We start from the raw sequence: 17667 nt of genomic DNA on the forward strand, positions 1-17667 counted from the left end.
TGTCCACAAGACTAGCAAACACAAAAATTGATATAACTACTTATTTCCCTTTTAATTGCACTACATATTTCGCTGTCCACCGGCAAAATTCCAATTTTTAGGAAACGATTTCACGAAAACACATTAACGCCAGAAAATAGTAAGCAACTGCGGAATTTTCCACTATGTTACACGTTAGAGGACACAGTACAAAAGACTGCTGGCGCAATCGACGACCGTAGTACGGAGAGCTTTTGAACTAAAACTCACAGTTACGAATAAATTCATTGTAATATAAGTCAGCTACAGCTAAAAAATTTAAATCCGCTTTAATTTATAACAAAAATTCATTTCTCATTTCATAATCCAATAAAAGTATTTATGTTTTATGAAAAGTCACTTTTTTGCATTTTTGCTCTTCTAGTATTTAATTGTAGGNCGCCTATTATACGAAATTTTAAACAAACTTTGTATTGGTTAGGTGACAAATGTAAATTATAAGAAAATTGTAGAATAGTTTTTTTGAAAACTGTTTGCAAATACTAATTTTACAGATTTTTTTAGTTTACCCTCCGAAAAAATACTTAAATTACGAAAACAAAAGTAAACCAATTTTGTTTTATACTATTACAAAGTAAAAATAATTATTTTGTTCAAATAGTGGTACAAAATTTCGAATTTGAAAACTTACGTACATGCTATTTTATAAAAATTAATTAATAAAACCAAAATTCTTTTACGTAATTCACAAAAGTTCGTAAAGATCATTCATAAAAATATATTTTGTTCTAATAAAAGAAAATCTTAATTAAAACTATTGTGTAATTCAGTGTTCACAATTGCAATCATACAACAACTAGTACTTGCGCGTTTGGATTCAGTCTTTGTTATCAAATTGAGGCATTCCTAATGTAATAATTAAGGAGCACCCTTTTTATTTATAACATAACAAACACTAAATTTAACGATGACGATCATGCAAGGTAAAGAACAAAACAGATGATAACTCTTATTTCAATCACTCACCACTTTTCGTAATCCAAATCGTAAGTGCAACTTTCGCTCCAATCACTGTTGAAATTCACATTGATGATTGTACAACACGATATCGGATAAGTTTTCTTTAGTAATTTACGAAAACTAACGCGATAATTCAATAATTAATAGCAATCGATACTACCCATTAACATGGCGCCGAATTAATAATAACAGTAACTTGTAATATTAATTTCTATTGTTCGTGTTAGATCGGATCTGGACACCGAAGTATTTTTCTTTTACAGGAAATGTTTCAATTTCCATCTCTTTCTTACTCTCATTATATCTATCTCATTCTTTCATTCTTTGGCGAAGCAAGCCGTTTTGATAACGACGAATTCGCTTTTATCAGTCATGAAAAAACACAGACAAGTATACATCGCCTTGAAAGAACAAAAAAACGTTTATGTGATAAATAAAACTATATCACAAAATAAAAAGATGTACCAAAGGAGCCAATATATGAGGTTTCAGTAAAATGAATTCGACTTTAATTTCGAGTTTAATTTTATTGCGCTAATTCCACTGAATAATGTGTTAATTCAAATAACGCATATCAACACATTTCTTTTAGACAATAAACAGCAGCAGGAGGTCGTATATCATAGGAAGAAAACGTCTTAGGACTGACGACCTCATGATGATGATGACAAAGATAAGGTATACGATTAATACAATTAATGATATTTTAATTTTCGTTATAAATTTCCGAAATTAGTCTCCGCGCATTTCGTAATAGACAAATTAATACGTTCCCTTTGAAATACAAGTACCAAAAAGTTTAATTTATACAAAGATACATTAATTTTCAAACAAAATTTCCAATTTCCATTTTGAATATAGCCAACAAAAGAGTTTTTCTCTCGATCGATCGTTTGACCATACGACTGTTAAAGAGAGCAAGTATTCGGAGTAAGAGAAAGAAAATTGCGCTTGAGAAAAAGGTAAAACTATTCTTAACTATAGAAACAGTTTAATTATAAATAAAAAATACGAAAAATCGGCTACAACCCTCGACAAATAATCGATGAGTTTTCAACTTTGATTGTTAATTTCCGATATTAGGTGCCCTCATTTTAGACAAATGAATACATTCCTTTTGTAACACAAGTACCAAAAAGAAACTTACTTTATACAAATAAAACATGTGTTTTAAAAAAAAATTCTATTTTCCATTTTAAATATTGTCAACAAAATGAGTTTTTCTCTCGTTCGACCGTTTACGGATACGACTGTTAAACAGAACAAGTATTCCGAGTAAAAGAAAGAAAACTGCGCTTGAGAAAAAGATAGAAGTATTCTTTAATATAGAAACAGTTTAATTATAAATAAAAAATATGAAAAATCGACTACAACCCTCGACAATGGTATAGCTTTCAAACAATCGATGAGTTTTCAACTTTGATTGTTAATTATCGAAATCAGCTACCCATATATTAGGGTAGATATGCTAATTCCCAAATTTTTCATATCAAGAACCGGTAAAATATATATAAAAAACCAATAGTATGTTTAATTTGTTCAAAAATGTTAGAAGAAATTGATTTCTTAACACGAGAACAGAGTTGTCTTGGCGTTCAGGTAGAGAGAGTGAGCATTCGGAGAGAAAATGATGGGTAGTACGCTCGATTAATTAAAATCTATAATAAAACATATTACTCTCAATTTCTACCGAAAGCTTAATTTATTAATTGTAAAAAATGCGACATGTTAATCTGCAAAGTATATATATATAAACTATTGTTTCTCGAAAAAGGAAAGAATTTTCAAAACCAGTCGCCATCGCCGAAATTACCTAAAATAAATATGTTAATTCCCAACTTTTTTATAGCAATAAACGGTAAATATAAGAAACATTTCGTTAACTGTAAAAAGTCCAAAACACTCCAGAATGCTAATTTAAAGTTATTTATTATACTATTTATTTGTCCACAGTAAATTGAAAAAATGTAATTTTAAAGTCATTTATGTATAAAACATGTAGTCAGTAATTCAAGAATTGTTTATTTGAATAAGATAACTAATCATTGTTGTTTTATTAATACCCACTTTACATCGTTTAAAAATTGCTTATTCTTATTAATTATACCCAAAAGAGAATATTTTTTTATAACGTTTAAAAGCATTTAAATAACACCGTCATCGTGGTCTCAATCTAACGAAAGCCGGCTAATTTTATTTTGACGTTAAGCCATTGACCTTCATACAACCTCAAGAGTGTTACATACACCGCCTTGAGTATCTAGTTTATCCACATTGTAAGATGACAATTGAATGAAATTGTTTCTGACATAATAGTAAACGTTTGTTGATGTTAAACATTACAAAAGCAGACAACGTGAAATCGCGAATATATTTCATGCAACATAAAAAAAATTATTTGTCATTTAATTGATATTCAGAATGCTTGTGTATGTGTAGTGTATTATTATCTCTGGCTAATCTGCTGAGTAATGAAGTTAATTTAATGTGTAGATAACCGAGAAAGTGAATATCCTGTTTTTCATTGCAAAATTTTAATATTTTGGTAAGTTATGATTAAAACTGAACAATACGTACTACGGAAAGAAAAATTACCCTGCTGTCTCATAATCTAGGTGTCTTTCTCTGACAAATACCTTGTTAGTACAGTGAAAATTCCTGTAGTTTCCAGTATAGTTTGTAATTGTTGGTCTAATATTGAATTTTGTCAATACCTATTTCTTGCACTCATAGTAATGAGCATGGTAATTTTTCTGTTCGTGATAAGTATACCTTCTATTCCATAATTTCTAAATTAAAAAATCAGCCGGGCTTAATTTTTTTTTTTTTTGATAAAAATCGATGAATGTCTTCGCCTTCATTTTGTTTTAACGTTAGTGATAGCGCACTTCTAATAATTCTTGAAAGGAGATTCGAATGTTAGAGAAAAGTTTATATTATAGCTTAAATATTTAGATTAGTGAATGAAAAATATAAATTTATAATTTTTATACACGTGCTGTAGATAAATAAGGATTTTGAAACTTGTTTAAAATTTTAATTGAATCGCTGAATTTTTTTCTACAAGTCATTGCATGATACTTAAATAATTTTCTGTAAAGCCACTCCAAATTATACAGGATAGCAAACCATATTGGATGTGTATTTTATTCTAAAGGTCATTAATAAAATCAGCTTTTACATTTTAATTAAGGACTACAACTCCTATTAACACATTTTTCTTACCAAGGACAAGGCATTCGCTACATTGCACAACTCTCTCACTCATTGTGGGTCTGTCCGTCATAATGTCGCTAAAATGTAATAAATCCTCTAATTCACTATTTTTAATGCATATACACAACAGGTACATCAACTAAATAAAATTATGTATATTTTAGTTCTCATCGTTAGTGCTATAATAGCTTTTTTAATATCAAGTGATAATTTTGTAAAAATGGCAAACAGCGATATTGAATCGACGCACAGAGCGTGGGTGATGGATTCATATGGGCAAATAAAGGATTTAAAACTAAAGTCAATTAGTATCCCAGTGATAAGAGATGGCAACGAAGTTCTTGTTAAAGTTAGCGCAGCCTCAGTTAACCCAATCGATAACTTAATGATAAGTAAGACTGTTTTTCTTTTCTTTTGCATAAAGTACGAAATCTTATTCCAATATAATTAGTTGCTTTAAATTACCATAAACACAGATAATTTTCAAACTATCACAATTAAACGTATCTCTGTAATTAGCGTGCATATTTTCTCAATCTTATATTGTCATTTACTGTAATGAACCCGGATCCTTTCCATAAAACGAACCAGTTAATATGTAATGTAATGAACAACAAGAGTTTCAGTTTTAAAATAGAACACAAATAAATAGAAATGTACAAGAATAGAACACACACATAGATAAACAATTATGTAAAATAATAGACAAGATAAGGAAGTTAAAATGCATTTTATGTGTTGTAAGAAATATTCAAATCAATTTATTCACAATAGATGAACGATGAACCGATGAACTTTTCATTTTTGCAATTTTCAGTGTCTGCTTTTTTATTCTGCTTATCATACGCATTTAAGTTTTCGTTAGACAACCAAGAATATAATACATACCCACTGGAAAAGTTATTTTATTATATTTTTATAGCAATTTTTGCAAGCAGTTTCATTTTTTTCACTCNATTATTTTTTATTAGGTTGAAGTTTTAAATTCGTATTCATGTTTTTATTCAATTTCAAAATGTAGGTAACTATCAGAAAACATATCAAACGCATGTTTAAAAAATATCAAATAGTAGACAAATAAACCTGCATTTAAATTAAAAAATAAATATAAATTCAATGTATATCTTCTCTTTTATAATATGTTGACGTTAAAATTTTTTAGGGATTTTAAATGCTTACCTTTTACCGGTACCAACAATATAAGTATTGGTCCCTTGCAAAGTCATCGGACTTGGATTACATCCCAGGATTCTTATAACTCTCGAAGACAATTTTGATACAGCAGGAATAACAGCTGCCATACCGTTCAATGTTAATGTTGCATTTACTATAAAAAAAATTAACCTGAATTTCACATCAAATTAATTATCTTTATTATTAAGTCGTTGATAATAAAAGGGGTGGGGTAAAATATAACAATTCTTTCTCGTTATTACTTTATTAGTTAAACCCGTCCACATCGAACGCACGTGTTCATTAAATTTAGGTTATCACTATCTTCAGCTGAATTTAAAATAAAAAAATATATGTACCACAATATTAGCAGTCAAAAAATACATTTCAGATTTTAAAAATACCTGACCATTTAACATTTACTGAAGCAGCTTCTATACTCTACACTGCTATGACAGCCTGGTCGGCTTTATATCCTTCTGGCAAATTTCATAATTTAAAATATCCGGATACTAAAGTTTTGATTCTTGGTGCGTCTGGTGGAGTTGGAACCCAGGCTGTTCAAATAGTCAAATCAGAAGGTGCAACGGTAAGGTTTTGTGTAATAAAAAGTGATTGCTCTTTTACGTATAATAGGAATTTGAATCTTTTCCCAACGAAATTAAATTTTAATTAACGATACGTAATTGCTCTTTCATTTTAAATTTTAAATATGTATATGATTGGTATCAGAAAACGAAGAAAGTGTCTCTTTATTATAGTTTAATATGTTAAAAAGCAAGAAAAAAATACGGAAAAAGAAAATTAAAGGAGAAAAATGTTATTTCACAATAGCAGGATTAGTTTTTGTCGGTAAAATTCTTTGAAAATGAAACAGAAACCACGAGAATACAAAGACAGTCCTTCTGCAATAGAATTATAGTGAAATTCTATCTTATAAACTTTTGAACTGTTATTTGCATTGCATTGCATTTAAGAGTACGGAAAATATTTTTTCCACTATAATTTCTTTACAATTTCTTAGGTCGTTGGAACATGTTCCGCTGATGCAGTTCCTTTAGTTCGTTCCTTAGGAGCCGATTATGTATTTAATTATCGGGATGAAAATTACGCACGAGATGTGGCTAATGTTGGAAAGTGAGTTCACATCAAAATAAAATTCTTTAAATGAATTAACTAAAATATAGGTACTTATTTTTTGTATAGGACATGAATATTTTTTATTGCTTATTTGGAATCTACGTAAAAGACTTGTTGAATAAAATTGATTTGTTACGGTCCAAAAATCATTTTTGAGAACGCTACAGACAGCGTTTTGATAAACATCGGAAATCAAAACGCTTGTATGACCCTACAGAATTCATTTACACGTGAAAATATGTATTTATTAAGTAACTTGCTTGAATTTCCTAAATCCAATTTTCGTATTCACTTATTTTACAAATTCTATTCACATTGTCTAATAATCGATAATCACAAGTTTCTGATTGGAATGCTTATTTAAATTTCAAAAAATTAAGTTTTTGAATTTAAAAATGCAGAATCCTTAACATTCATAAAATGTTCGAAATTCCAGAATTTTAAATTCAAATAACTACAGTAATATTTCGTAAATATTTATTTTGAAAGATACTTTGATAAAAATGTAAAAGAAATTGTAATTGAGACCTAACACTCTGGAGTAACTAATTTTGAAATTGCCAAATTGTCCAAATTGCTACATTTATTTCATTTTAAATCAAGAATCTTTAAAATTTCGGATTGTTCTTTTGGCAGAATATAATGCATAAAATTTTTGAATTTTATCCGCCATGTTTCAAAACGCCATGATAGTTAATACATCGAACTGCTGAATGAATAGACCACAAGTAATCAATGTTTATCATTCAACAATCACACGGTTTCCAACCCTTGTTTATCTTTAAAACGTTAAAACATTGTATCATCGTTTAACGTTTCCACGTGGTTTGCAAAACTTTAATCAGGAACATTCGATTGATTATTGACATTTGACTTATGATAACAATAAATTGTACGCATTTTGTTATCTTAATTTGTGCGTTACGATATTCTTTTATGTAACTAATGAAGCTTCTAAAAATCTTCGAATGAATATTTATTAAAGATAACAAAGTCGTAATTACATTAACTTGAGAACATTTATATGTATTTCTGTGTTGCCGAAATAATAATTTGCTCATTACTCATTAATTACGATAATAAATCTTGTAGATATGATGTTATACTAGATTGTGCTAATTATGGGGTTGACAAACTACCGGATCTGTGGAAATATGCCATTTACATCGGTCTTGATCCCCCTGTAGCAAATTACACAGATTGGTATGGTACAATTCCTGGTCTTATTTTAAGTGTCGGTAGCTATGTTAGAACAAACCTATCATCTTGGATGAAAGGTCATTCCGTACAATGGGGATTTTTTAGCCCAAATCCTCAAGGCTTAACTTATATCAACAAATTAGTAGAGCAAAGGAAGGTTTGTACAAATTAATAATAGTGATTCATTTATCATAGTTATGGGTCTGGACTCTGTCTCCCACACGAATAGCTTCCTAACAAACATACTTTGAGTAGATTCCTGATGCTTTCTCTTCCTCTAATAACATTATTGCTTCACCTACTAGTGCATTTCATTAGTACACAACCTTCTCTTTCTTATTTATTTGATTTACTCAATAATACTGTATTTTGTATTCATGTTTTGTTTATAGATTAAACCTATAGTTCAAAAAACTTTTGAATTCATAGAATTACCAAAGGCAATGGAAGCTCTTGCAGGTGGGCATCTTAGGGGTAAGATAGTGGTAGAGTACCCTTGAAAAGCGTTCTTCGGTTTACAAAATGCTCATTACATTATATTTACTCAATAATTGTTATATTTCTTTACGTCGTGTATGTTTATTGCATTTTTTTTAATATTCCATCTGTTTGTCATGCTGGTATCGTTTAAAAAATTATATATCTATTTTTCTATAGATCCTAGTTTTTATTTACTCCTGTAAGTCCCACCAGCAAAATATTGCCCTATTATATATTCTGCATACTATATTAATTATAAGCACAGTTTCCAAGAATTTAAAATAATAATAAAAAAGAAGAATAAATGTTCGATTAATTACATCAAAAAACATTAAGACAAAGTTTCAAGTACATCTGACCACAAACAAAAATGTTCGATACAAACATTGTAACTTGTTTCACTATCGAAATATCTTTCATTATTTCTTGTATACATCATAAAAGAAACTTCTGTGCAAAATTTTAGCCATTGATATCTGAGGGTTTATCATAGGCATTAATAAATCAGAATTAGTGAATGCAATCCCGTAATATAATTTCAATCTCAATTTTTGCGGGACTGAACATTATCAATCCCACGGGATCCAGGTCCCCGCGGAATCCGATAGTAATTAAATCATCAACTATAAGACCATATTCGAAAGGTTTTAACTGACATTAAACAAATTTTAATTATGAAATTCTCTTATTACATTAAATATTATTGTTATAAAATATTCAAAATTATTTGAAAAATAACTGTGCAATAAATTAAGTTAATGTATTAATTGTTCCATCGGCTAAACGGCTTCAGACATTGCAGTCTAGTAGCAACAATCGTTATTAATGAATAAAAAAAAATAGGATATAGTTTGTTGCGGTACATTCATAATTACAAGTTGAAACCAGAAAAAAATTGTAATCTACTTCGGGCAAGGAATTCATCCTCCGCAACCTTATCCAATTCCCTTACACTATAATAGGACAAATTCGTCTTGCGTCAATTACCCCCATTTCACCGAAAATCAATTTACGAGCGCGATTAGTCCCGCATATCGCATCTGAGATCCTGGGATCCCCGCATTACATTCCCTTTCAGGACTTTTTTTTAATTTTTAAGCATGTTATGGCTTCTGTTAATAATTTTAGCGTCAAAGAGAAAAAATAACAGTTTATATTGAATTTATTGTATATTATTCAAAAGAAAATCTTACAAAAAACTATGCAGATCCTTAATTAAATTAAACCTAATTAAAAATATAAACGTGACAAACACTTACTTAAAATTACAAACTGGTAGGTACATAATCATAATAAAATAATATTAATTTTAATTCTAATTTTCAGTCAAAAATTGTTAATAAATTCGCTTCTTATAACATCGCATACTGCCACCTATTATTTATTAAATCAACTTTATTCTCCTTCTGCAATTTTATAAGATGATGCCGAACGCTACCTGCTGCCGCTTGCCACAACTTTTCAGGAGTATCAGCGTAAATAATTTTAACAATTTCCATTTCTGTGAACGGCTGACAAGGACTGTGTCTCAAAATATCTAAGATCTGATTTTCCCTTTCTATCCTATGATCGATGTAATATTGAATTTTTTGTTTGGGGTTCTATAAAATAATTATTTTGTTATCTATCTATACATACATTTATATTGTTTATATTTTTTATTCTTTATTGTTTTTCTGGACAAACTAAACTAGTAAGTAATATTGAAACTGTAGTTATTCAAGGTCGTTATTTAATCCAATTCGTTTAAGTTTTTAAGAAATTGCCATTTAAAAAAGCAATCTATTCGTTGCAAATAAATGGATTAATTGAAATGAAAATCGACCTACCTTAATTATATTTCCATGACCTGGATAAATAATAGAGGAATTAACGCCTAAAAGTTTTTTCAACGAAGAAATGTAATCGTACAGGTTTTCAAATACTGCTGTTCCTTCTCCTAAAATACAATCCGCACTAAAAATTGCGTTTTCTTCTAAAAGATGAAAAGCAACATGATCTGCAGTATGTCCAGGGGTGTGCATTATCCTCACAGTTGCTCCTTCAACGTGAAATTCTTGTCCATCCTTCAAATAATGAAATTTCGTTGCATCATTCGATATCTCCTCCTTATTTCCAGGATATTTCCAAACTAACGAAACTCCTAAAAATAAATTATTTATCTTAATAATCGTAATTGTAATTTGTGATTATAAATCTTATATACCAAATACATATTTATGATTCCTTTTTTAAACAAATTAATGTTGTTAACGAAAAATTGAAAATGCCATTAACAAGATATTTTGCGATCTTGAACTACAGTACAATTGTTATCATTAAATGTAGACAATATAATTATTAACGATAAAAAGTGGTTTATTCCAATAATCAGAATAATCGCTCATTTTTCCTTGACTGAGACGTGATTGTAATTTATTAATAATAACAACGAAACAACAAACATTGTTAAAGCTATTTTTATTCTTTTTTTATTAAAAGTCCATGTGATTTGAACATGTCATTGGCGTGTAATAAATAAGCAATTTTTTAACATTGATGAATCCGTGAATAATGCACTTAAATATTGTGCACTTTAACTTGCAAAAAAATTACAATGTAAATGTAAATACGTATCAATACTTGCTTGAGCTTTTTCCATGACTACTAGTATTTACGATATAAAAAATCTAGCTATGTATAGATAAAATATTTCACTTTATTATTATTTTTGTAAATTAATTAATTGTGGTATTACTAATTGATGATGATACTTTTGTACTAAATTTATGCATATGATAGATTAATTAAACAAAAACATCTAAAATTTATGTCGTTATCCGTTATTAATATTTTTATGACTAATTATTTATCTGTTTTTGTTTGTCTTATTTTTTTGCAGTAATACGTATGTTTCTCACTTTCTTATGTGTTAAGTAGCACATACTATAAAATAACCCAAACTTTATTTTTATCTTTTGTTGATGTTTGTTTAACGTGTTAATGACTGTTTTTGTTACTTATCTAATTTTTTTTTTGGCTAAAATGTTACTTATAAAAAACATACCAGACTTTTCCTGAAGCTCCAAAACATCTTTTACGCCTCCCATATGATCGTGGTGCCAATGAGATATTAAAATATGAGAAATGTCGATTCCTTCGTCGTGCAGAACAGATTGTAAATGATTCAAATATTGGGGTACATTAGCATCTCCCGTATCAATTAAAATTCGCCTAGAAATACAATAATGTTTAAGAACTAATCGTAAAATGAAAAGTACATTAAAATAATCATTGTTTCTACTTTCGTATGTCTTTGTACAAAATCTTTATTCAACAATACGATTTCAAAGGGAAAAACTAGAAAACAAAATAAAAGATAACACTCATACAACTTGAAATAACACGAAACTAAATTCTAAAAAGCCATACAAGAAGTACATCAATATTCATAAGTTATATGTAGAATTACTTATACGATAAAAAAAAACTATTTTTCTTGACTTTTGTAAAATGATTGATGTCAGTTTAAAAAAGATGTAACAACAAATCGAAGAATAATTTTTAATTTACATTAATTTGAAGTAGAATAGCATACAATTCAGTTTTAGAAAAAAAAAGAATGCATTCCATCAGTATAGTATATTACTGTTATCATAAAAATTATATAACTATTTACGTTAAAGTATGACATATTTTAAGATTATTTAATATTCTTCTGAAACGGGCGATTAATTTTGTAGATAATAAAATATGTACAATGTCCGACTAACCACGTCTACGCTAAACTGACCTTTGAATTTTAACCGGAATTAACTGGATTCTTATCATTTTTAATTTTATGACCTTCCTAGGTCATCTACACTATAAACTCTTTTAAACCGATACAAGGAGGATGATATGATCCTTTGTGTACAAAATAATTTACTAATTAACAACAAACTTGCCATTAATTTTATTTTACATTTCGCGCTATAAAAATATTTTAACTTATGCATATTCTAAATATTTCACGTATCATGCAAATGATCTTCTGACGTCTTAACTACTTTTACGTAGCACTGTAATTGTATCAATGAAAATAAGATTAATTAATTGAAATGCTTATTATTTTTTATTAGGTTGAAGTTTTAAATTCGTATTCATGTTTTTATTCAATTTCAAAATGTAGGTAACTATCAGAAAACATATCAAACGCATGTTTAAAAAATATCAAATAGTAGACAAATAAACCTGCATTTAAATTAAAAAATAAATATAAATTCAATGTATATCTTCTCTTTTATAATATGTTGACGTTAAAATTTTTTAGGGATTTTAAATGCTTACCTTTTACCGGTACCAACAATATAAGTATTGGTCCCTTGCAAAGTCATCGGACTTGGATTACATCCCAGGATTCTTATAACTCTCGAAGACAATTTTGATACAGCAGGAATAACAGCTGCCATACCGTTCAATGTTAATGTTGCATTTACTATAAAAAAAATTAACCTGAATTTCACATCAAATTAATTATCTTTATTATTAAGTCGTTGATAATAAAAGGGGTGGGGTAAAATATAACAATTCTTTCTCGTTATTACTTTATTAGTTAAACCCGTCCACATCGAACGCACGTGTTCATTAAATTTAGGTTATCACTATCTTCAGCTGAATTTAAAATAAAAAAATATATGTACCACAATATTAGCAGTCAAAAAATACATTTCAGAAGGCTTTGTTTCACCATTGCGTACCTATTAACTCAACCCGACGTGACACAAAGGGTAACATTTAAAACGGTCAGCTCTCAATTTTACATAACCCAAGACGCTTTGAGTTTTTGTAAAAATGAAACTTTGAAACCACGAACATTAAACATCGCATTAGGAATTCCATAAAAATGAAAATATTAAACCATAAACATGACATAAACGTACACATAATTTTACGCTAATGGAATTTTTATTTGCGATTAGCGAAGCAAAATCGGGTACATAACTATAGATTATTGTAGTTGTAGATTTTAAGTTCTGTGAAAGCCGAAGACACCTTGGAAAACCACAAGTATAATTTCACATAACTCAAGAAAGTCATGAGTTCCGTGATAATAATTTCCTCTCCTTTTGTATGCAATTTTTCACCACCCTTCTGCCAGGAAGTGAAATTTTTTTGAGTGAGCAACATAACAATCATGTTCATCGTTTATTTATTAATGGATATTTTTGCCTCATTTAATAAAAAGTCCATGCAGATTGGGTTTTGCGAATCTGAATGCAGCCAGCACATGAACTAAATCTTTCAATGCATGGTCCTTGGCGCACTCGAACTCACCGGTAACTAGGTCCCTGTGCAAAATACTTTGCTTAAATCGAAGAATGAGGGTGATTGCTACATTACTTATCCAAGAAAATTTCCCTTCCTGACCGTATACACGTATACGTCACAGAGGAGAAAATAAATATACCGTCTGAGACATTACTTTTCCTTACTTGCGGTTTTACTTTGTCATTTTTACGGGAACTCAAGGTGTCTTTCGTTACATGGAGCTTAATCTTTGGTTCATTCAAAAAGAACTCTTTACGTTCCTGTCCACTTCCTAAACTTGTCATAAATTAATAATTTTTGTATAACTAAAAAGATTCAATACAAAACCAGAAAGACATCTATTTTTTTTGTTTCCACATTTCCCACTTCTGTTAATGAAAATGAAAAGACATATTCATCCTTTAAATACAGCGCATAAAATTAAAAAAAAAAGCCAACAGAATACATTTTGTTAACAAAGAATAATAAAAAGTAATAGATATAGGGGAATTCTTAATGGTTAGTCTAAAATTCACTGCAGGTATAAAATTATAAGTCTCAAAAATTCCAAAAAATATTACGTACTTCAATGATAGAGTTTCTGCATGAAGAAAACAAAATAGAGGCATACCTAAGTATCAACGAGAAATTTAAATTTAGCCAGGTAGCTCGTCGCTTCGAAGGCAAAAATGATAAAAATTAGAAAGTTGATCATCTAAACAAATCGAAATTAATCGATAGTACAAACTAAATTGTAATATTTAATAATATTTGAAATCACAAATAAGATCACGTGAAAATTGATATTGTTATTTAAAATTATATATCGCATTTTTTACATGAATATATAGAAGTTCAGTTTTCGCCGTGGTTAACCGGAAAACGAAAATAATTGTTTTGTTATATAAGTACAATAATAATTTTAATGGCATGTGTGTTAGCACGATACTAGGTTAATGAGTAGGTAAAGAGAAATGTGTGGCAGAACGAGTTTTATAGTAAGTGACAGCCGTAAGTAAAAGATGACCGCAGTTTTTCAGTTTTGTTTAATTTTTACGTTTCTACAATTACATGCAATTCGAGCAAATGTCGAACAGGTAATATAATAATTAAATTATTTATGTCTACTCACGACTCACGATTACCAATAAAAAATTGAATTGCACATGCAAAAAGCATAAAATTATACTATGTGGATACCTATATATTACGTACGTAAACGAATACGTGTATGTATTATATGTATTCTGTACTACTTACACATCCTGAACTGCTTCAAACTGTACTCTGAACAAGCCATTTTATTCAGCTTATTAGCGGCGTAAGTTTTGTCGTCAATCACCATGATTAAGTACTTATATTATATTTAATCAATGTACTAATACGAACGAAAATAACGAAATTTAATTCTCGCGAGCGCTTTTATGCTTGCTCTTGTGAAGATGTATTCATTGTATTTATACTCACAAACTTACTTAGACAGATACTGAATTCTGATAAATTTATCCTTTGTAAACAAAACCAAATGCGCATCACTTTCGAATAAAAGGTCACAAAGTTATATTGTATGTTATGGTTCATCGTACGTTCTATTTGCATATAAATATATTATGGTTGTACTTGTATCATTAAAATTATAAATGTCATTAAGTTAATTAAAGGCAAAAACTTATGAACAAGAAGGCACATAGATATTTTAAAAATATTGAGTCTTGAAGGCATCATTTTTTTAATAGATAAGAAATATAATTAACACATTCAATGAGATAATACATATATTTATTTACATGAAGTAAATTCAAACTTATAGTCCTGGCTGTGGGAAATACAAAGGTCAGTTCTGCGCTAATATCCGGGATTTTTTGGAGCCTACCTACACTTCGTTGTAAAGGACGAAGAAAGGAGATATTTCTGTATACCTAAAAGAGTGCGACTCATGACTTTTAGATACTATTTTTTTAGAAAACTTCAAACTTGCAAAATACTCGTTTTTTCGTTCCATAGCCCGATATAAAGATTGTTTTGGAAAAAGTTGCCCCCCGACCTGACTTCTCCGACTTCCTAAATTAAGTCTGAAAAATCAGGGACTTCCCCTATTTTTATGTTAACTCATTTCCTAGTTTTCCTTCCCTCCCATACCATTTTCGCTTATAAAGCAAGTTAATATTTTTCCTTGTTAAGCAAGGTAGTTAATTTACTTGTAAAAAAAGTTAGCTAACTTTCTTGTAAAGCAAATTAAAAATGATGCATGCTGATACTTCAGCATTTCCATAAAGATGTGGTGGTTGGTAAAGAAATTTAATACCTATTGCCATTATAAATCAAATTTCTATTGTTGATTGTTTAATTCTTTTATTGTTAGTTCTTAAATGTTTACCTAAATTACCTATTGTTCGGTTTTGCAAATTTTTTTACATACATGGCTTATGTGACTTATAGCAAGTGCACCATTTTTTTATAAAAACGGTTACAGAAACATTTTTTTAAACACATTTTTTTTTCTTGAAATTCAGGAATCTTTTTGTAGCATAGTTTAAGACATTTTAGACAATTTAAGTAGTGTAGTTTCCATCAAATAAGTAGCTACATCTCTTCAAAAATTTTACAATATCAGCATTGAAATGCCAAAAAATGTAATGTCAAATACATATATTTATGAATATACAACGTAATTTGTAGTTAATTAATATTATTATGGACAATTTTAGTGTTTTTCATGCTTGTCACACTGCAGATAAATAATTGGTTCTTGTTAAAAAAATGTACAAGTTGCAAAAAAAATTTTTATTGAAAAAAAATTATTTTGAGTAATTTTTCGAAACCCATTTGAAAAATAAACAACTGCACGCGCTTTTATAAAATTTTAACTTGTTATTTGAAAAGTTATCAATAGAAGATAATTATGGTCTAATATAAACTATCAAACATAGTTACGCCATACTAACGCTAACTAGCTCTAACAAAGAATAAGTTTATTCATTGGTCTAACTATCAATCTAGAATCTGCAGATCATTACAAGAAAAAGAATAAATCTCTGTAGCTCACGCACATCTTTTGGCGATTTACGTCTACAAAAAAAGCGTGCAGTTTTCAAAGTTAGATATTTTGGCTTCTGGCAAATTTTAGTGTTTCCGTGTCTCATTCTCATAAGCTATAAATAATATTGAGTAGGCATTCTTTAAAAATTATTTAAAGATTTTCATTCCAGAAATTCGAAGAAAACGAAATTATCCCCGACGTTATCTCATATCCACCAAAAGGTTATCTCAACGTAACTTACACTATTTCCGACAATTCCAGTAAGATACGTGTTGACCTTGGAAATGAAATAGAACCGAAATATACTCTACAAAGTCCTCATGTACTCCTTGATAATCTTAATTCGAATTCGTACTTCAGCTTAATAATGACCGATCCCGATGCACCCAGCAGAAAAAATCCCACTAGGAGAGAATTTTGCCATTGGCTCGTTGTAAATATTCCCGGTGAAAATTTATCTCAAGGAACAGTCCTCAAGGATTACTTTAGACCCGCTCCCCCAATAAATACCGGCCTACACAGATACGTTTTCATGCTTTTCGAACAATCGGGATACGAGAATTTTAACAGCGAGCCTTATGTAAATGGGTCGTGCAGAACTTCCAGACCTTATTTTTCAACTAAGAAGTTCATTGAAAAATATCATTTTAGCGAATTAAAATCTGGAAACTTCTTTTTTGCCAGTTGGGATAACTCAGTTCCCGTAAACAGAACTGCTACTGACTGTCCATTTTAGAAAGAAAATAATCAACAAACATCGACGATTTATTTATAATGTTTAGATGCACATGTGCATAAATGAAGAAATTTTAGAATGTTTTAACTTGTACCTATAACACTTCAAATCAATTATTATTATTAATAGTCATTCATCATAATTAGTAGATAAGTTAGTATAATTAAACTGTTAGTTGAAGAGATCGTCTTTATTTATTTTTGAAGGTACATGCTACCATCTATCAAGTTACAAATTATCTATGAAAAAATATAATAATGAAATAACTAGTGTAATAAAATGCATCTTTTTGAATAAGTTAAACTAACTGTTTTCGATCAAACTTATTTACCTAAAATAAGTGTTACTCTAAATAATTAAATAAAATATGGTTGTGGAATGTATAAATATTTATAATTAATTAAAATTAAAGAGA

At 29.0% G+C, this 17667-nt stretch overlaps 4 protein-coding genes across 4 annotated transcripts in view; 3 read left to right on the top strand and 1 right to left on the bottom strand.

Annotated features, from left to right (window-relative positions):
* Positions 1–1642: 1642 nt before the first annotated feature.
* On the top strand, positions 1643–8386 carry LOC108740004 (reticulon-4-interacting protein 1 homolog, mitochondrial). Its single transcript, XM_025975409.1, has 8 exons — positions 1643–1677; positions 4229–4299; positions 4380–4665; positions 5510–5519; positions 5762–5977; positions 6413–6525; positions 7621–7885; positions 8121–8386. Exons 1-8 carry the CDS (start codon positions 1655–1657, stop codon positions 8226–8228), a joined length of 1092 nt encoding a protein of 363 aa, XP_025831194.1. The 5' UTR covers positions 1643–1654; the 3' UTR covers positions 8229–8386.
* Positions 8387–9472: 1086 nt separating this feature from the next.
* LOC108740005 (endoribonuclease LACTB2) lies at positions 9473–14913 on the bottom strand. Its single transcript, XM_018474153.2, has 5 exons — positions 14737–14913; positions 12517–12664; positions 11255–11421; positions 10038–10351; positions 9473–9809 (listed from the first exon to the last, which is right to left on the bottom strand). The coding sequence occupies exons 1-5, from the start codon at positions 14819–14821 to the stop codon at positions 9561–9563; spliced, it is 963 nt and encodes a 320-aa protein (XP_018329655.1). The 5' UTR covers positions 14822–14913; the 3' UTR covers positions 9473–9560.
* Positions 14395–17667, top strand: part of LOC108740006 (protein D2) — a 5095-nt gene continuing 1822 nt past the window's right edge. The window contains exon 1 of the mRNA XM_018474154.2: positions 14395–14573. Within this exon, the coding sequence (XP_018329656.1) occupies positions 14499–14573 (75 nt within the window). The 5' untranslated portion in view covers positions 14395–14498. The remainder of the gene's footprint in view (positions 14574–17667) is intronic.
* LOC108740007 (protein D2-like) lies at positions 14398–17649 on the top strand. The gene is made up of 2 exons (XM_018474157.2): positions 14398–14474; positions 16686–17649. The coding sequence occupies exons 1-2, from the start codon at positions 14451–14453 to the stop codon at positions 17250–17252; spliced, it is 591 nt and encodes a 196-aa protein (XP_018329659.1). The 5' UTR covers positions 14398–14450; the 3' UTR covers positions 17253–17649.

Source organism: Agrilus planipennis, unplaced genomic scaffold (assembly GCF_000699045.2).
Source record: "Agrilus planipennis isolate EAB-ADULT unplaced genomic scaffold, Apla_2.0 scaffold200, whole genome shotgun sequence".
NCBI lineage: Eukaryota > Metazoa > Arthropoda > Insecta > Coleoptera > Buprestidae > Agrilus > Agrilus planipennis.

Bases quoted from the DNA above. Each gene is read 5' to 3' on its own strand.
- LOC108740004 (XM_025975409.1), top strand. From the start codon at position 1,655: ATGATGATGATGACAAAGATAAG. The intron at 1,678-4,228 runs GTATACGATTAA...TTTCTTACCAAG, and splicing joins ATGATGATGACAAAGATAAG to GACAAGGCATTCGCTACATT. The intron at 7,886-8,120 runs GTTTGTACAAAT...TTTTGTTTATAG, and splicing joins AATTAGTAGAGCAAAGGAAG to ATTAAACCTATAGTTCAAAA.
- LOC108740007 (XM_018474157.2), top strand. From the start codon at position 14,451: ATGTGTGGCAGAACGAGTTTTATA. The intron at 14,475-16,685 runs GTAAGTGACAGC...TTTTCATTCCAG, and splicing joins GTGGCAGAACGAGTTTTATA to AAATTCGAAGAAAACGAAAT.
- LOC108740005 (XM_018474153.2), bottom strand. From the start codon at position 14,821: ATGGTGATTGACGACAAAACTTACGCCGCTAATAAGCTGAATAAAATG. The intron at 12,665-14,736 runs GTAAGTAGTACA...TTTTTTTTATAG, and splicing joins TTTGAAGCAGTTCAGGATGT to TAAATGCAACATTAACATTG. The intron at 11,422-12,516 runs GTAAGCATTTAA...TTGTATTTCTAG, and splicing joins ATTGTTGGTACCGGTAAAAG to GCGAATTTTAATTGATACGG.